General features: G+C 30.0%; 1 protein-coding gene across 4 annotated transcripts in view; it reads right to left on the bottom strand.

The window, feature by feature from the left end:
- ZnT63C (solute carrier family 30 member 1) overlaps positions 1-21,886 on the bottom strand; it is a 219,521-nt gene that overhangs the window by 13,811 nt on the left and 183,824 nt on the right. For all 4 annotated transcript variants that reach the window (XM_075378922.1, XM_075378924.1, XM_075378925.1 and 1 more), the window contains 6 exons: positions 19,557-19,681; positions 18,498-18,595; positions 8,542-8,819; positions 6,285-6,544; positions 4,713-4,824; positions 462-569 (listed from right to left, as the gene is read on the bottom strand). In XM_075378922.1, coding sequence (XP_075235037.1) covers positions 462-569; positions 4,713-4,824; positions 6,285-6,544; positions 8,542-8,819; positions 18,498-18,595; positions 19,557-19,681 — 981 coding nt within the window. The remainder of the gene's footprint in view (positions 1-461; positions 570-4,712; positions 4,825-6,284; positions 6,545-8,541; positions 8,820-18,497; positions 18,596-19,556; positions 19,682-21,886) is intronic.

The following is a 21,886-nucleotide window of genomic DNA, read 5'->3' on the forward strand; positions in this document are numbered from 1 at the left end:
ATTAAAACCCAACCACCAAAGAACACCGGTATCCACGATCTTAGTATTCAAATCCGTGTAAAAATAACTGACTTTACTAGGACTCGAACCCTGGAACTCTCGACTTCCAAATCAGCTGATTTGGGAAGACGCGTTCACCACTAGACCAACCCGGTAGTTTAGGGATTAATAAGCTGACTTCTATCAACTGGTTCTAGGTTTGATTCATGGCATAGGCCTGGCTTTTTTTTCATCTTCTATCTCATATTCCTCATTAAAATATGTACAAAAGTGTGTTTGTAAGAATAAAATAGACAATCCTAATGGATAAGTATTTTAATGTTTCAATAGTAAAAACTGTAAGTTATGGGCTTAACACACAGCTGAAGGTAGAGACAATATATAAAAACTTATTTTAATCTCAATCACAACAAATATAAAAAGAGAATAAAAATAAATAAAAAAAAAATAGTATAACTCACATGTTTTGAAGGACCACAACAAGTTGATAAAGCACATGGTTTATCTGTTTTAGGGCAATCTAAAACACAATCTTCAGTTTGTGCTTCTTGTACTTTATCTTCTGAATACTGTAAAAATAATTAAATTATTTTAATAAACATTTTAGCGAATGAAGGTAATTAATAACCTCCAAATTATTTTGCAAACGAAATAATAATAAATTTGTTATCATACTTTTTAGAGGTGTACCAGTCTTTCAAGGGGAAAAAAATAATTATAAGGTGCTGTATAATCTCCAACAACGTTCTGTTTCCAATTTACTATGGTTTACATTCCAGAAGCTTTTAAATTTACATAAGCTGAATGTAACTTATAATTTAAATGTATTCAACATAAGAATTTAGTGATGACAATATTTTAATTAAATATGATAAAAACTTTGATACTGAAGAACGACTGTGAACAATAATACGTAATTAAAGTTTTACAAGATTAAAATTAAAAATTTACTTACAAAACTGAAAACTAATAAGATATTATATTTAGAATAAAAAATTCTATATTTATAAAAAAAAATCCTTTAAAAGTCTCAATGTCCTTTAAAAAAATAATCTAATTGTACAGCTGAAAATAAGCATTCTGCAAATTAATTCAGGTTTCAGACATATATTTAAACGAAAAAAAAAAAATTAACAATGAAATAAAATAACCAGATAATATTAGAATTAAATTACTCACAAAAAAAAACTACAAATCTGCAATTCAAGAACAATACAATAAACTCTATTTAATTGCAATTACAAAAATACAATAAATATTAAAGAAACATAGGTACATACAACATTGCTTTTTAAAATAAATAATAAATTAAGAATTTAGATCCTTATGATAATGCTGTGATATAAATGACTGTAATTATATAGTGTATAACTAATTATGTATGAAATATACTTAAAAATAACTGAACTTTTTCTAAAAAGATCTTTTATTGATTATTTAGATCATTACACAATTAATCTCCTTTGCATTGCACACATTTTTCCCAATGTCCCTTTCACTTCGATAAGTAGCTGCGCTTTCGCAAAGATTTCTTGCTTTTTCAGGCATTATGAATTTTCTCTTATGGACTCTACACTCTTAAACCTCTGTCTTTTTAACATAAATTTTAATTCTGGAAAAAAATAAAAGTAAGAAGGGTCGGCTAGATTGATTGAGTATAATTTGAAGGTAATGACATTGAGCAGGCTTTTTGTACAAAACTTGCTCGATTTTGCTCAAAATTTACTTAATTTTCATGATGACTTCTAGGTAGAAGTGGTGACTGACTGTCCGCCCTGCTGGTATAACGACATACTCAACGACACCTTTTGATGTCAAAAATGACTATCAGATTACCTTTACGTCTGAATGGTTTTTATGCGCCGTTTTCATCTAGATTATGATTTTCCAACCCACTGCAATGACTGAAAATTTATTTCCAAAGTCTCATACCCATGTATCTTTGTAACTTATCGTCGAGAAGAAGGGTTCATCATTATTTGTATGATTAAAAAATTGCTGACAGTCATTACATGATGGTCTTTCAGTTTTTTGTTAAAATTTTCAGGATGAATTTAGAACTTGTGTTCCATTTTTACGGTTAGGATTTTGTGACATGAACCCACCAAAATTCCAGTCTTTTCTACTACATCAGAAACTGTTAAACATCAATTTGATATCATCAAATTGTTCATGTGAGCTATGTGGAGCATGTCTATTCATGTCAATGGCTATCCTGGGTGAACACTGTTTTCAGTAGATCCTAGACTACTTTTAAAATGCCTGAATCACTCATGGTATTGTATGTAGCTCAGAGAATCCTCCCTGTAACCTTTTTGAATCATTTTGTATGTTTTATTAAAGATTTTTTCCAAGCTTAAAACAAAATTTTAACTACAAATATTTGTTTGCACTACTCATCGTAAATATTCCTGAAGATACTGAAATAACGCAGCTTTCAAATGAATGCTGCAGAACCTAATTAATAACATGTAAGTGGAGAGAGATAGTTAATTAGTTCCTATGCTATACAGTGATGCTAAATGCAGATCTCAAAATACATGAATAAACAGCAAAGAAAAAGGTTAAATTAAGTATAGTACATGAAAAATGCTAAGCCTGACCAGGATTTGAATCCAGAACTTTCTGGATGTTAACTCTTTGCCACAGAGTATTCTTACTTTGAAATTGATAATTTAAAAGAAAATTACATAAAGGTATAGCTAAAATTTGCCAAGAAATTACGGTGATAAACTTGGTCTTAAAACAATATAAAGCACTGAACAAATTATCAGCGTCAATAACTCAGTGAAAACACAAAGAATAGAAAAATAAAGTTTTCTAAAAAATTGACACAGGATTTATTAACTTAACAAACGATATGAATTAATTTGTTAAATAATTTCATTACATTATTACAAGTCGCATTAGTTAAACTGAGTTACTGTCGTATTAGTTGATTTAGAGGAAGTCCATAATAAACTAGTAAATAGAAATCTATTATACTAAAACAAACTTTATTACTGTTAATACTTACAGTAGCATGCAAATTAATCTGAAACTCGAGGAATTTTTTGTTTATTTCTAAGTTGTGGCTACAATTCTTGACCACACCTCATTCTTTAAGTAGTCTGTGTAATCTGAGGTTATTGTTCTTTATTTATTTAGCACTTTCATGTTATAAATAGTGTTTTGTGAAAGTTTTATTTCATTTTTTATTACAAAATCAAATGTTCACATTTTCTGATCTTTGTCTTGAATATAAAATAATGGACAAAACTGCAAAAAACTGTTTGACAATTGTTTCTCTTTCTGAGCATACTAGTATGACACAATAACAACCAGCTTCTGAGTGTGGTGTTGGACTAGGGGACAATGAATGCTATTTTAAAACGATCGAAAGAAACTCGTTCCTTCTCGCCTCAGAAGGAAAGGCAAATAAGGCCATAAACAAAACTAGTCCAACACAGGATTGGTTATTAGAGAAAAAAGTAAACTTGATCCAAAATTATCTGCTATGGACTTAAATCCAGAATTAACAGCTAGTGGAACAGATTTACATGTGACAAATGTTAGAAGTCTACTTCTTGCAGCTGAAAAGAAAGCTCTTTGGCCAGTTGAAATGCAGCTTTTAACACCAGCAATGTACAAAAAAAAAAGGCTCTTGTGGGCTAAAGCACATGCTAACTGGACCAAGAAACCTGGAAAATGTTATATTTTCCGATTAGGCACATTTTTAAGTTCAGGAGCAAAGGGTTGCATACGTTAGAAAAATATCAGATGAAAATATATCACTGGCTCATATCCAACAATCCATTAAACATCCCCTGAAAATAATGTTTTGGCGTTGTTTCACATTTGACGGCCCTTGTCCATTACTTTCAGTAGTTGAGAAGTAATGAATATATCAAGATTTCGAAGGAAAGGGTTGTGAAATAACTTCAAAACAAATTTTCACAAGGCAACAAAGTTTTTCCAACAAGATTTGGTGCCACATCATACTGCCAAAAAAGTGGAAAAATTCTTCAAACAACAAAACATTAAAGCACTTTTGTGGCCAGGAAACTCCACAGACTTAACACAAATGAAAATTTTTGGGTAATAATAAAAAAACGACTCAAAAATGAACTGTACAACAAAAGTTTACCTCATTGAAACTATAAAATAAGTATGGTTTCATGGTACAAAAATAAAAAAAATAGTGTTGTACACTTGTTGAATCAATGCCAAATTGTGTAAGTGAAGGGATTATAAATAAAGAAGGGCATATTAATTTCTATTTATGTATATTATTGCACTGTATTTTGCAGATTATGCACTCACGTAATTAATTTCACAAATTGTGGAGGTATGATTTTTTTTCTAAATAAACTTACTTTTTATTAAATAACATCTGTGTTTGTAATAATTTGTACACTACTATAAATCTGGGTCCTGCAGAATCAGATAACAGCTGACAGGCTTTGTAACAGATAAATTGAGTTTGCAACAAGATCACATAATCATCAATAATTTTTTCCTTTATAAAAGATACAGAATTTGAAAAAAATCTAAGATCAATATTATAAAAAAGAAAGCGAAAGAGTACATTTTAAAGCAGTAAAATATAATTATAAATAAGATTAAATTATTCCATTACCACAATTTGAAAGTAAAAATTATTTCTCAGGCAAGCATGATACTATTAATTTTAAGTATTCTTAAATAAAAAAAAATAAAATAAATAATCATACCCCAACTATTTCAACAAATTCTGGTTGTATTGTAGTTGAATGTATTCCTTCATTGTGGAAAAATTCTTTGACTTTTTCTGCTATTTTCATATACTCATGTAAATTTCTACACCTAAAAAAAAACCAAAACATAAACAAAGCAATATATAAGTAGTGATCACATTTACTTTAAAAAGAAAAAAAAATAGAATAGTTAAAACTAATGCGGTTTCACTAAACACAAAATTAAAAGTAAACATTAACAATAAAAACACAGCTTTTTTCAATCAAAAATGTAGATTAAAACTTTGTTTCCTTTCGCAGACTTCCAACATTTACAACAGCGCACTGGGATTTTTCATGTCAACAGTCTAGAATAAGAGTTAGATCAAACTCCCATATTCTCGTACAATGTGATATTTTCTTTTGAAACTTACAGTGTGTATTTGATTTTTATATTAAGATTATTTTTAACATCATCTTCATTTAGTATATTTTACATCAGTTATGTTATCGTGTATGTTTTTCACTGACTGCACTTGTCTGTTTTAGTTTTGTGTGTGAAAAGTGCTTGTTCTAAAAAAAATTTGAACGTAGCAGGGAAGAATGCAAAAGGTAGGGAAACCAGCTTTTTCTTATGATTCTTTATTAGTCAGGTTAAATGAGGTAGCAATAGTGTGACAACTTTAATTGTTTTATATTTCATCTTTGTAATTTAGTACAATAAATCTGCTAATTCTGAATGTAATTGATTAACATTCATGAGAAGAAATGTCATCATTTATTTGTTCACTGATGATTAAAAAAAAAAAGTAAATAAATAATGAGAAAAGTTGAAAACAATTATATATATATAAATTCAAATCAAGCCAAAGCATGTGTAGTCAAAGATCTAACTTCAAAATTAATTATGAAAGAATGAGAAATATTAATGAAGATCTTTGTTAAGACTTCTCTCAGCATACAACAGAGAAGGAAAGAGGTGGGTACTAGTACAGGAGAGAAACAATGTGACTTAAACATTCATCAGGCAAATCATACCGTGCTGTAAGAAAATATTACATTTCAGTCACATGTTAGCTACACATCACTATAAAATTCTCCCATCTAAAAACATTTTACATGATATTATGGTTTCAATATAAAAATAATAATAAACAGTGTACCAAAGATACTATCAATCAAAGCAGTAAAGAATGGCAGTAATTTACAATGGGTCTAAAATCAATACGCAGAGTAGAATATTATTCCTTCCACATTACTTTAAAACCATAACTCCATTTAATGTATTATCTATACTTTACTATTTATTTTTCTTTTTCAGCACACTTTTCCCAGGATTTACTAAAAATTTTACAGCTACTTTCTTTTTCTTTAGTGAACATACTAGAGAATACATCAGTAAACTATAGACAAAAAGTCACTATTTACTATTATGCCAATTGTTACTACTCTGTGTCCATAATGCGTATTAACATGTTTTAAGTTGCTCAGCTACGTTTAACCATTATTGACTGGAATAACCTTTATTTACAGTAAGCTTAAAATACTTTAACACCATAAATAAAATGATTTTATAAATCTAAATGTTACCTTATATGAGCAGATGCAATAATTCGATCGCCAGCCAATTGCCACACATGAAACTCATGAACAGCAAGAACACCGTCTACTTTATCGAGTAATTTCTTCTGTATTGCATCTACCTGTATATGAGTTGGAACTGTCTGTAGCAATATAAGCGCTGATTCTTGTAATAGCGGCCAAACTGAACGTAATATAAGTATAACCATTAATATACTAAGCGCTGGGTCCATATAATCTTTATATTCCCAATCAGTGCACCAAACAACCTATTAAATAATAATAATTACTTGTAGTGTAAACATTATTTTTAAGCTTAAACTGATAAATTACCTTCTTAGTGAATATATGTTAACTTTATTAAAAGATATAGCCGTAAAGAAAAAAAAGACCATTATTACTCAGCCATTAATGATTGCAGAATATACTAAAAGTAAGGGTGGTGTTGATTCGTATTATGATGATATTGAAAATTATAAAATTTTAAGAGTGTGGAAAAAAATGGTGGCAGCCATTGTTTACAAATGCTGTCTATTCTATTGTAGTAAATTCACAGAAAATGTACAGACTTGCAAATAATAGTTTATCCTGAGTGGACCAGGTAGGCTACGAAGCATTCAAACACCCAAAAATATTGAAGCAGTGAGACAAGCAGTTACAAAATCTCCATGTCACTCAGCTCTTAAACACGCTGCTCTGTAATAAATTTCTGATCAAACTGTAAGAATTTTTCATGACGACTTACACTTTCGTACTTATAAAATGATAGTCGTGCAGCAGTTACATGAACGTGACTGTATTAACCACACTGCTTCTTGCCAGGCTATTCTGAAAAATGTTCTGGTGAACTCAATTGTGCTGTTAAGTGACGAAGCCTACTTTCATTTATCGGGTTTTATTAACAAACAAAGCTGGACAAAAAATAAGTCTCTATAACTTCATGAGCACCCTCTTCACTCTGAGCATGTTAGTTTGGTGCACAGTTGCTGAATTTGGAATAATAAAGCCATGATTTTTTTGAGGAAGAAAGGCAATCAGTTATAATTTCCAAATGTTATGTAAAAATGTTCTTGCTATCAAGACCTAATGAAATTGGATATCAAGCCAAAAATTTATAGTTTCAACAGATGGGCTACTGTTCACACGGCAAGACAATCAATAAATTTCCTTAGAGAAATGTTTCCCAGATGTCTTATTTCACAACAAGGAAACATCCCATGACCTGCACGGTCACCGATCTTGCAGCATGTGATTTTTTTCTCTGGGGACACCTAAAGGCTGAAATCTTTAAACAGAAGCCAAGAACGTTGATCTTTTAAAAACTGTTAGCCATCAAAAACTCACTGCAATATCATTGGAAATATCAAGAAAAGTAATGTGGAATTTCAGGGAGAGACTAAAGACCTGTATAGATAGTGAAAGTCGGTGGTATATGAACGGCATAATTTTAAAAAATTAATAAAAAGTATACAAAAATAAATGGCAAAAAAATTTTTCCCAGAATATATATATATATTTAATTCTTTTGTTATATTGTTGTAAAGTCTATAATTTATTTAAATTTCAAATCAGGAGTTATTTCTGCTGGACTCTGTATATTTAAACAGTCTAACATCTTATAGCTCTAAAGAAGTTACACCTGGAATAAAAGAAAGAAGATTAATGTGGTTTCAAAATGATACAATGTTCACTTAATCATTCAGAAAAACAATCTTGTCAGGTGAAAAAATGTAGAAAAGAATAACAAATTTTTTTTTCAGTTAAATTAGTTTATAAAATGTTGATTAAAATATTTTTTTTTAAATTTAGTTTTTATTAATCTTCTATTTATTTTTTAAAATAATATATTAAATGATGTAATAATATAATTTTTGTTCTAATATTAATTTGTACCGAGTTAAAGTGAACCAACCAATTAATTTGGGAGAATAACATATCCATCGTATAAGCCTAACTGCCAGGTAGTTATAATAAAATACCCAGTAAAAACAAATAGTTTATTTTACTTCCATGATATATAATGTGTAGTTTTTACTTTTTTTTTATATGCAACTTATTTGAAAAAACAAAGATTTTTACAAAACTACTATGTGGATATAACAAAAATAAAAGCAATTTAATATTGCTTAGTAATTGTTTTTAACAAAATAATTATATTCTGTTGGTAGGAATAAATTTGCAAAGCTGAATAATTATTATTTTTTTTTTCATACACGACTGAGTACAGATATAAGCTAAACAATAATGTAAATATACAAATACTTACTGATGCAGATATTATAACAATAACAGAACCGAGCGCATCTGCTAATACATGTAAAAATACACCGCGCATGTTCATCTGTGAAGCTTCAGATGATAAATGTTTTCCATTATGCGCATGACCGTGTTTATCACTACTGTTATTAATAGAAGGCGGTGGTCTAAAAGATTCATCATTTTCATTATCATCCGTACCTGACGCCCCAACAGATACAAGTTGCGTTAACCTTGTATGACTTCTTGCTATTCCACCGTGCGAATGACCGTGACCTCCACCATGTTCTATAAAGTAAAATGGAAAATAAATCACAATAAAATTATTTGTTTTTAAAATATAACTCAATCAATAATTATATGCGGTTGAGAGTTTTAAACTGACACAACTATAGGAAATATATATTTCTTAAAATCCACATTAATTTATATAAAGACAGATGTTATATATACAAATCTCTAGTCATTTACTGCTTATCATCAATGGTGTGACTTCTGTTATGAAATGGTCTCTACCACTTTCATACAAAAGATTCTGGGTTTGAATCCATTTGTCATTTTTCATACAATCCAAAATTTATCTTTCATAAAAAGAAAAAGAAGGATGTTAACCAATTGTAATTGGGTGTCAGCTTGTAATTAGAAGCATCAATAAATAGAATTACTATAACTAGTAACAAATCTGCACCATTCAAGTTGATGCCTAGAAAATCAGCAAGTAAATTCAGGAGTATAAATTAGGTAAAAACTTAAATCCAATTTTTGAAGTCCTAAAAATAAATATAGCAAACAAGAAAATCACATTAATATGTAATAATGCTGTAGAATAGTTATTAGTTCTTATGTGAAATGACTGGTCTTCTTTTAAATACTCTGGTAACTTACATCAGAAAAAAATATTTAATACACATCTCAATTCAATTTCTACACTGCATACAGATCAACTGATGAAAGTAGCATATTGTAAGAAGATAATCTCTTATAAAGGTCATTCATATAAAGAGAGATCCAAAAGTTGCGCACATCAAAGTATTAAAAAAAATATGATATTAATTAGTAATATTTAAACATTTATTTATTTTCACAGCATGCTCAAAATGGCTGCCCCATTCAGTAATCCAAGTAAAATTCTCTTTACCATGCTATGTCAGTTTACTATGTACGTCAGTTATTGCTTGAATACTTTCCAAGAGCAAACAATAAAAAGAACATCATGTGAGAACATGATGTTCTTTTTATTGGTGTCTAAGAAGATAAGTGTACAATTTATCAAAGCTCTCGTAAGCATAATGTTTTTTCTGAGTGAAAGACATTCCTCACTTTTTTGAGGAAATCAAGCACTATCCGTCTCATATTATGATTTGGCTGGGATGACAGCTGAACATTTTCTTGGTCTTTATTATTTTGATGGCACAGTTAAACAATACAGTTACCTAAAATTCATTGACAAGTTTCCGGAATTAACAGCAAAAGGGATTGCTGATATAATTATGTTTCAGCAAGACGATGCTCCAGCACATTTTGCTTTGAATATCCACAGACACCTCAATCAAATTTTCCAACGCTGGATCAGAAAAGTTACCAGCAAAATTGCCTTGACCAGTATAAAGCCCTGACCTCACCATACTTGACAATGCAGTCTAGGGTTTTTTAAAAGAAGAGATCCGAAAACACAGATATATCAACAATGAGCACTTCCAAGATGTTGTTTGGTCAGCATTTGAAATGTTCATTGATTTGTTGTTGCAGATGAACACGACATGGAGCACATACAGCTGTGCTTTGAACATTGTGAAACCGACATAAACATTTTAGATCCATAGAAGGTAAGCACCTATCCTAATAATTTCATAACTACTGTAAAGGGAATTCCCACCGACCCATACATAGTGCAGTTAATTATATATAAATAATGATCTATAAATAAAATTTCTTGTAAATTTTGTGGTCTGTACTTATGGCCAAAATTTATATAAAAAAAAAAATTTGGCCATAGTCGTGTCTGACCCTTGCCAATTACAATTCCATAGAATTTTCCTGGCAAGTTTAACGGGAGGTTTGCCATAGTCTTCCCAATGTAGTTAATTGAAACCCAACCACCAAAGAACATCGGTATCTACAATCTAGTATTCAAATCCATATAAAAGCTTCTGCCTTTACAAGGACTCAAATGTTTAGAACTCTCGACTTTGAAATCGGCTGATTTTGCAATGACAAGTTTATCCACTAGACTAACATGGTGGGTTTTATAGATATATAAGTATTAGTATTTATAAACCACACACATATAAAGCAAGAGTGATCTTACCTTAAATATAATAAGGTCTTTAGATTCATCATCGGCTATTAAAAATGCTACAGTTAACATTAGTATTGACGTACCTTGTCAACTATTTCATGACTCACCAAAAAAAGAGTGAAACTCAATATTTATTATTCATTATCTTACCAATTAACAGATAAATGATATAACAACCCACAGATTTTGGTAAGTTTAAATTACAAATGCAATAAATTTCTAAATTACTTAAGATATCATTCAATTTAAAAAAAAATATTATTTACAATTTTACAAAACTATAATCAATATAATTATAAACACAATAACAAGTATAACAAATTTGAGGGCAAAAAACAACTGCAGTTTCTGTACCTACAACATATGTTAATCCAGACCGTACTCAGCACTACACAAGAGCACTTCAAACCTTAATAAACCTACTTCTGAAATAATTAGTATACTAAAAATAGTCTTAAAACAAAGAAATAATTAGTTGTTTGAAACAGTGCTCATTAAATTTTGAAACAAGTGTTTGAAACATTGCACAGCATGCAACTTCTGAATCTCTTACACAAAAGGAATGAAACATTTGTTACATAATAAATTGTCTTGAGAATATCTGTTTCATATGAATATACATATATTTTTTTCATTAAAAAGTGATTTGGGCAAAAAACTGAATTAGCCTCAAAGTAACCAGCTAAATTAAAAAATAAAATAAAAATCTGATACACATTTCTTTATAAATAGTCGGAAAAAAGCTTTACTGTTTCTTGGTATTACCCTTTACTTGATAAAAAAAGAACAGGCTTTGAAATGAGGCAAGAATACACTTTTACTTCCTTGTACAAAGTAAAGGAAGCATTGTAATCGCTAAAAATGTCAGTTTTCAGATTTCAATGGAAATATCCATTTTGACTATTTTCAGCGTGATGTCTATACATATGTGTCTTGCATAACTCGAAAACTATTAGCCATAAAATGTTGAAATTTTTAATTTAGTACAGTTGTAACATCTAATTGCGCACCTCCCCTTTTGATTGGAGTTTTGACCAAAAACGTCCAAAAAAAGCCAAAATCCAACAAATTGGATTTATTAACTTATTGATTTATTAACTTCCGATTGTAAAAAAAAATTACAATAAATAATAATTCATTAACAAAAAAAAAATATATATATATATATGAAAAAATCAGAAGTTATTAGTGAAATAAAATTTTATGTACTTTTAAATTACAAAAAAAAATGTATATGTAATTTAATAGGCACACCAGAAAGACTTGTGGTGTCCACATCTAATTTTTTTACTTCTTGATGGACGAGATACGTGGATTTGAATATAGATATCTTTCATTTACATATTGAAGTGTCTGTGATAAAAGAATTTTTTTTTTAATTTCATTTAAAAATTCTTATACCTCCCAAAATATATTTATTATGTAGATATCATTTTAAGATATATTAAAGTTCAACGACTGTCTCAGTTCTATGACATTTAGTAAAGTCACCAAGGAATAAATAAAATTGCCTAAATATGTAAAGTGGACCAATTGTTATCATCAACATTGTTTAATTTACTTTTATCATTACATAATGTAAAATATATTTCACATGACTTGTCAACACTGCAAAAAAAGCCTAGACTCTGGCCTTCTTTTGAAACATCAAACAGGAAGTAACAGTTATAAAAAATAAATAAATGATGTTATTGTATGTAGCAATCTTATAATGAAATAAAGGCCTATTAAATCTAAATAAGTAAAAAACAATAATCAAACATTCATATAAAACAGAAAAATTGATGAATAAATTATACAGTAATGACAATGTGGTGAACCTGACTCCAAAGCAAACTAGCACGTAGCAGATTTTTTTTTCTTGAACTGAATAATGAGTTGTCATTTCTATTCATCTAATTTATATTTGTCTATTAAACTAGATAAATCTATTATCATGATTAAATCAATTATTTGATTCTAAATCTAGCATTTTCCCTTTTATCTATAAAACAAGAATGAATAAAGTTTCTTGATAATAAAATTAACTTATTTATATGTTATTGATATTCTGAATTATGCATTCAGGATAGTTATATATATATATATATATATATATATATATATATATATATATATATATACCAATTGTTATCATATAATATATGAAAAAAAACATTAGTTATTAGTGAAATAAAATTTTATATACTTTTCATTTTAAAAAAATATGTATATGTAATTTAATAGACGCACAAGAAAGTCTTGTGGTGTCACATTAAATTTTTTTACTTCTTGATGGAAGAGATACATGGATTTTAATATAGATATATTTCATTTACACATTGCAGTGCCTGTGATAAAAGAAATTTTTTTAATTTCATTTAAAAATTCTTATACCTCCCAAAATACATTACAAAATGCAGACAATAGATGTGGACAATAGAATTTGCATATTTATTCATAATAAATTTCAAAGTTTTTATAAACAAAGACAATATCAACAAATTTGACAAATTATAAAATAAATGTTTTAATGCAATTAATATGGTAAGTTTAACTAATCTGTTTAATATATTTTGGTGGTTTATATTTCATTTAATATTCTGTCAAACCTCGCTAATGAGCACCTCCCAAAATGAGTGATTCGCATAACAGGCAGAACAAAATGTAAAAAAATGACTCCCTTAACAAATGATGTTTTGCAGAATGAGTGGCAAGAAGACATTGTGATGTCACATCCTGCCTGCATCTCGGCTATCAATCTGTTTTTAGTGCTCGTTCAGCTAGCATCTTACTGTCACTTGTGAAAGTTGTATTCTGACACATTATTGTGTATCATTTTTTTGCAAAGTTTAACCATGGTTACATTGTGTCCCCAAAGAAAATGCTGCAAGAAGAAAGGAATAAGAGAAGAAAAATCACCATACAAGTCAAATGCCAAATCACTGAGAAGTGAGAACAAGGTGTGAACATGGCTGACCTAGCACGCACATACAATCAATCTACATTAACGATTTGCACTATCCTCAAAAATAAGAATAAGATTAAGGATATTGATGCTTCAAAGTTTGTCACAAGAATTCCTATGCAACAGCCACATATTCTCGATGATGTTGAAAGACTGCTTCTCATATGGATCAATGAAAAGAAAATGCAAGGCGACAACACTATTAACAAAAATATAATTTGTGAGAAGATGAAACCAATTTTTGCCAACCTCAATAAGAAGATGCGAGGATCATCAACAGATAAAGAAGAAGCATTCAAGGCAAGCTGTGGATGGTTCGAAAAGTTTAAGAAAAGAACTGGCATCTACAGCATTGTGAGGCATGGAGACTGAGCAAGCTCAGACATAGACAGCCAAGAATTTCATCGACGTATTAAAGAAGCTTGTGAATTTTGAGGGTTATCTGCTGAGCAGGTTTTCAATTGTAGTAAGACAGGTTTCTTCTGGAAAAAGATCCCAAAGTGAACTTATATTACAGCAGAGAAGGCACTGCCAGGCCACAAACCAATGAAAGAATGTCACACTGTTGTTTTGTGCAAATACAAGTGACGATTTGAAAATTAAATGATTCTCGTTTACCATTCGGATAATCATTAGCCTTCAAGAAGTATAAAGTCCAGAAGAGCAGGCTAAATGTCATATGGAGGTCCAACAACAAGGCTTGGGCCATTACCTTTTTATAGATTGGATTAATGAAATGTTTGGTCAGTCTGTATAATACATCTGCTTGAGACATTTGCAACTCCATGCTTTGCATATTATGGACAATGCTCCTGCACCAAGCTTAGAAGATGAGCACCTTGAAAAATTTGAATTCATGAAGATACAGTTCCTGCCTTCCAACACCACTCCTTTACTGCAGCCCATGGACCAGTAGGTCATTTCAAATTTTAAAAAACTTTACACTAAAGCTCTCTTCGAATGTTTTGAAGTAACTGAAGAAATTAATCTCACTTCAGAGAGATTTGAAAAGACCACCTTCATGTTGTTGCCTGCCTCAAGTGATTGACAAGGCAAGGGAGAGCGTCACCAAGAGAACCCTTATTTCTGTCTCATTTTCATCAGAGTTTGAAGCATAAGCCAAAACAAATGTCTTTAAACAACTTTCTCGTAAAAAAGGATGTATTGTAAATAATAAATTACATTATTATAAATTTGAGTATTCTTTTCAGAATGGAATGCATTATCCTATTTTACACTGATTCCTATGGAAAAATTGTTTCGTTTAACGAGTGTTTCACATTGAGTAAGATTCAGGAACAAATAATGCTTGTTAAACTAGGTTCCACTGTATGTATATATACACATATAAATCTAGAAACTGGTTTTTAGATATTCACATGATAATTACACACACCAAAAATCAAGCTGATATCTTCATTTCTAACAGCGAAATTCAAAGAACAGTATATTTCATTTTTATTCCATTTTAACCCTTTAAACTCGGAATTTCAAAAAATCCTTTTTTAGTGTGCACAAAGAATAGATAACAAATTTCATCAAGTTATCTTCAATAGTTTTTACTGGGGTTGATTATGAATCACTCACGACATGTCCTTTTATATAAGAAATATATAAAAGTGAAATCAAAACCACCTAAAAAATTTAAAAAAGTTATTTTTTCAATTCTTTTTTAAATTTTGACCTACAGAAATCTAGGCCAAATAAAAAATAACTACAATCAGCTTGCTAACATTTAATTTGGCATAACTTCAAAAAGTTGAAATTGAAAGATCTGAAAAAAGTTATTTTTTAATTTCTAATGAAATGTTTTTTAAGAGTTTAATTTTTTTAAATTTACTTGTATTTTAATTTAATAATTTTATTTAAAAGCTGGCTATATAAAAAAAAAAAAACTGTTTATTTGTTTGGCTTTGAAAAGATAATAAACCAGCAGTTTGATAAAAGAAAAAAAAAAAAAAAAGCAACTGCAGAGAAGTAAGTGACACACCATTCTAAGAATGATCTAAGTCTCTACAATGTTGACTGTTTTTCTTTACTGCATCTTGATAAGAATAAAAAAACAAATACAAGGGAACAATAAAGATAAACTAATATTGGGTGTAAGTTAAGAATCGATATGATGTGGGGAATAAGGATTTTTTTCATGCAGTTTTCTTGAATTTTCACCTAAAAAAACTTAAATATAATGAAAACAGCTATATTACAAAAATTCAATAATAAAGATAAAAATAAAGTTAAAAATCACAAAGTAATTTTTCATTTTTAAAACTATTTACATATTTTTTTTTTTTTTAAATGAACAAAGGGACTACTGAGTAACTTCTATAAATAAAAAAAAACTGAAATAAGTACATCTGGTGAAGAGTAACGCTTAATCACACAAAATACAATTAAACTGCGCCTATATAAAACAGCATTGTGGTTTTATTGGGAGAATCAAGGAGCAAAAAGGCAGTTTTATTAGAATGCATGGCCATAGTTTGATTTCCTATCTTTCTGCTTGATAAAGTCACCAGCAAAGATGGTGACTTCTAAACAGAAAGCAGTCAAGTGTTTTGCAGTTGGCTAAATAGTTTTGTTTTACAGTTCAATGTGCATTCTATAGGAATTTCTGCATTGAGAAGAATTTCATTCTCTAATTACATGAAGTTCCTTCATATTCTGACATATTTGTGAGATTACCTAAATGAGACATTTTCTCATTGATATGTTGGATGAATAGGGTAGTGCCTCCATGGTATCTAGATTTTACCTTGCAGATTTTTATTTGCAGGGTAATTCACAAGTGAATAAAAAATTTGGAGAATTTAAAAACAAATTTCTGAGGTTTTTTAGTCTATTACATCAGATTTTCTGATATACATGGCAATAAATCAAATATCATATTTATGGGCAACTAAAGGAGTACATATTGAAATACATCGGACATTCTTGAAGAGTTTTGATGTGTACTTCGTGTCTTTATCATACTTTGTTCCAAATCTATGAATGTTTAAAACCCTACCAATGTTTTACAGATACACTAATTTATTATAGAAATTCCTGTAAACAATAATAAAAAAATCCTTTTGTCCTGCCGGAAGGCAGAGGTAGATTTCAACAGTGCTAAGTAGAGGATAAAAAAGATTTCTACCTTAAAATTAAGAAAAACTTCAAATTTACTCAATATGATAGTTGCATATGAAGACGTTTCACATTTTTAGCATACAACAAGCCCCCATCTTCTCACAATTCTAGCAGCATTTAGGTCATCCTTGCTGTAAGGGTTCATCATATCAAAAATTGTATCACAGAGAAGTTTTAGGTAATGTTTAAAGACTAATGACCACTTTAAAATGATTTGATACCGTGCCTATTGGGAGGTATGATCTTTTTTTGTCTTCAAAACCCAATTTTTTTTCACCCTCTGGGGCCAATGGTTGGTGATATCAAAAAGCTTTACTTAGATAAGTTTTAGGCGGTTATCTAAAGAATAGTAAGAACTTTAAACGAATTCGATATTTTACTTAATAAGAAAGTTATAGCAATATTTTGTTTTTTTGAAAAAGCCTCCCCATGGCCTGATTTTAGCTGTTAACGAACTCAACCGAGATTTTGGGATGAGTTATTTTTAATAAACAATTTGAAAGTGACTGATGCAAAATTACGGTTGTTATCATATCCAAAAGAAAGTGAAATATATATATATTTTTGAGCTGACAGTGGTTTTCGGGTCTGAGGGATATGAAACGTGAAGATATGTCAAAATTTTCCAGAAGTCAAATCATAACCCACCGGGTTGGTCTAGTGGTGAATGCGTCTTCCCAAATCAGCTGATTTGGAAGTCGAGAGTTCCAGCGTTCAAGTCCTAGTAAAGCCAGTTATTTTTAAACGGATTTGAATACTAGATCGTGGATACCGGTGTTCTTTGGTGGTTGGGTTTCAATTAACCACACATCTCAGGAATGGTTGAACTGAGAATGTACAAGAATACGCTTCATTTACACTCATACATATCATCCTCTGAAGTAATATCTGAACGGTAGTTACCGGAGGCTAAACAGGAAAAAAAAGAAAGAAGTCAAATCATGGTACCCATTACAATAGGTAGTTTTCTTATGAAATCTGTCAAAAATTCATATTTTATTAAATGCTACCATCCTAAATTATGGTTCTCTGGAATGCATGGTGTGCAATTTTTTTTAATCTATCTTTTCCAACTAATTTTCTAGAATTTTTTTTTTCAGGTGAAGATGTTTTAAATATTGGATAAACATCACAATATATACCATTACACAATATCAATCTAAAATATGGCAATGATTACAGAAAAATAAAAAAATCTTCAATTAGTACATGATGCAATTTCATATAAAAAAAATTACTTAAATTACATGCAAGAAATTTACTATAGGCTCACCAGAAGAACTTTGTCAAATAAAAGATCACTGAAATCAGTCTATTTGGTGAATAGTAAGGTATTTTTATGTATGTGAACATATATAAAGAAACAAATATGAACACACCAAAAAGAGAATCTCCTCCATTTAAATCAGAGATGTTTTTATGACTCTAGATATTTTTGTAATATGATTTTTGAAAATGGTGCAGTGACTTTTTTTAAAAATTTAAATTTAAAATTAAGGTCTGCTATCAACAGAATCTAAAGAAAAACAACATATTTTCATTCACTAATACATAAAAAAATAAAAATGGTTTAAAACAATTATACACATACCATGAAACAATAGAAGTCCAATAACATTTACAAACAATCCAAGGGCACCAACAATTATAATCAACTGGGGCTGATGAATTTCTTCAACCTCAATAAACCTGAAAAAAAGGATATGAACCTTTTTATAAAGATAAAATAATTCTTCTTTCTTTATCCAGATTTGGCCAATTGAATATAAACCTTACTACCATCTTAAAATCATTCTATTCATCCCTCATAATCCCCTTCTACTCTGTTAACCAATATATATATATATATATATATATATAGTATTTACCTTAAATTACAAAAACAAAACTATCAGCATTGATAAATTACAGAGTATACACTATTTCATTCACCACTATTTAAAGTAAACAGGCAAACACAAATGATTTATTCAGCACATAGGTGTCTGGAATCGTGTATCAAAATAATTATATTGCACCTGCTTATAAGAAATTTTTTGTAGATAATTATCTAAAATAAAAAGTTGTCGCTTTAGTAGAATATTCTTTTTACAATCTCTACATAATAAATTCTTGACAAAATAAGAACAGACTATTTAACTAAAGGAATGCATGATGTATTTATTAAAAAATTCAGTATTACAAACAGCAAAACAATAATTTTCCTACATTCCTGCTGCCAAGTTATACAATTTCAAATACTGGGCGACATAAATTTTGGTCCACTTATTTCATACATATAATCTATTATATATATTTTTTTAATACAAAGAAAGAGTCCAATATATTAATTAACAATAACAATATTAGTGACTTAATTCTAGACAATGATTCATTAAATCCTGTGAAAAAAAGTAAAATTACTTCTTAAAAACTACAGTAATAAAATTTGAAATATTTATAACTTGCTTTCCTTTTTTTTAATTTTTATATAAAAAAAAGTAACACACCAGGAAATGGAATTTAATTACAAGGGGAAAATTAGATTTTTTTAAACACATAAATAATCAAAGAATTAATAAAGCAATTAATTTTCAACCTTATCACACTGATAACAAGTATTATCTATTACAACTTTTATTAATTTTTCAATGTATTAGTAAGTACTAACCTTTTACATGCTTCAACTGTAATTGAAAAACATAACGCTACAAGGAACACAGCATTCACAAGAGCACCTAATACTTCAGCTCTTGCCCAACCAAATGTATTTTTCGACCATTTCTTTGGTGACATCTACAACAACAACAAAAAATTAGTAACAATATATGCACAGAAAATCTACTAAACTATCATTTTTATATTTTATAAAAACAGATACAGTCTTGTGCAATTAATGTGAACAAGTAGGATTCTTAGTTAAGTTGTATCACTGATTCCAGATGTAGTACAGCTGTTTCCCTCCATTTCAAGTATTGCCTGAAAATATCTTGTTTGTTTTGAGAGGTGATATATATCGCTTACAATTTTATTTTGGTTTTTTCTAGTGTAAGTGATCTTGGGAGACGAGTACAATTTCATCTCGATGAAAAGGTCACTGTGAAAGAAAATGTAAAATCATCTTAACAGATGATGCTATTTTACTTAGAATAAGTAAAATTAATCGTCAGAAAAATAGTTTTGAGTTACAAAAATACTTAGAATCAACCAGTGTGATAATTCATGATTTTACTGTAGCAGAAGACTTCTGAAAAGCGGTTGCAAGATACTAAGGCCTATATATAAACAACTTCTTACAAAAAAGAAAAGGCTTCTTTGGGCCAAAAAATATAAAAACTGGTGTGCTGAGACTTTGAGAAAGTCCTTTACTCTAATGAGAGTCATTTTCTAGTTCAGGGCATAAGCATATCACATGTGCAAAGAAGCGATGATGAGCAGGTTTCGCAAAACACATCAAACAAATTGTAAAGCATCCTTTAATTAAAGATACTTTCAGGATGCATTAGCTACTCAGGAACTAAAACTTTAGTAACCATCTCTGGAATGATGAACAGTAGTAAAAAGTACATCCCGTTATTGGAAAGGCTTTACCAGAACTTCAAAAACTTGCAGATTTAGTTGAAGTTGGAAAACACTGTTTTTCAACAAGATTTGGGTCCTTGCCAATCTTCAAAGAAAGTTAAAATTTTCATGTCTCAAAAGGGATTCAGTATTTGGATTGGCCTGGAAATTCACCAGGATTGAACCAAATTGAAAATTTACAAGCAATTGTGAAGAAAAAACAGAAAAACAGAGTACACTACCAAAGAGAAGACGATTTGTGCTGTAATAAAGGTGAGATTTCACAATAAACACATGAATAAACACAGGGTTCACATGAGGTGAACCCTCATAACTGCACTACTATGGGATAGCAAAAACCTTCATTAAACTTTCCAGCACATTTGTGACAGTCCTAAAGTCAATGTTTTTTTTTATCCTAAGCAAACAAAGACTATGGCCCATTCTTCTTCCATGAAGCAACTGTAAATGGTATCATTATCTGGACGCGCTTCAAAATTTTCTACTTCCTCTGTTAGATGATGATGATGACCACGATGAACACCATTACTGACGGGCACCACTTCACTTTCTTGATACTAGATTCCCAGTTCGGTGAATTGGTCGTGAGGATCCAATTGCATGGCTATCTCGCTCTCATATTTCATCCTGCTAGATTTTTTCCTGTGGGATTTCATTAAAGATCGGGTTTATCTACCACCTTTGCCTGCTGATTTTGTTGAGCTAAGAGGCTCAGTTTAAATGTTTAAATGAAGAACTAGGCGCAGGGTTTATGCTTCTGCAAACTCGGTTAGCTAATTCAGAGGGCAATGATTTAGGACATTCAAGATGTCCGGACAAGGACTACAGTGAAGGCAAAAACTGAGTTTTAAAATCACCGATGTAAATGTCTACCAAGGCATTTATATCGGTGGCATCCCAACAAGGCCTGGCTTATTACTGTGAGATGTAAAAAGTTAGAGGGCGAAAGACGATTCTCGTTAAGGAACACCAGGGCCATGAAGGGGGGGGGGGGGTGGCAACCGAAAGCATCACAAGGCGAGTGTCTTCTCCTACAGGGTGGGATGATCTTGTTGAGCTAAGACTTCAAATTAACACCACAGCTGCAGTCAGGAATGAAATCAACTTTAGGTGGGTTGTATGTTGGGTGATAAACTTCACGTGTTTTTCTATGAAATTAGACCTCAACTGTATCTATAAGTTATCTCAATAAATTTTTTACACTTTAAGTTGAAAAGTCGTTTTTGAATTACCCGGTATATAGGTTTCATATTTTGATATTCAAAACGTTTAATCTACCTACAAAAATCTGCTTCAAAACGATTTAATACTGGTTTCTTGTCTCCGTAGCAAATTCTACCAACCTCCATGATGAAGTGGTAGCATCTCTGTCTTTCATCCAGAGGCTTCTAGGTTTTAATAATAGATAGGAAAAATGTT

This window comes from Lycorma delicatula, chromosome 11 (assembly GCF_047948215.1).
Source record: "Lycorma delicatula isolate Av1 chromosome 11, ASM4794821v1, whole genome shotgun sequence".
In the NCBI taxonomy this organism is placed as follows: Eukaryota; Metazoa; Arthropoda; class Insecta; order Hemiptera; family Fulgoridae; genus Lycorma; species Lycorma delicatula.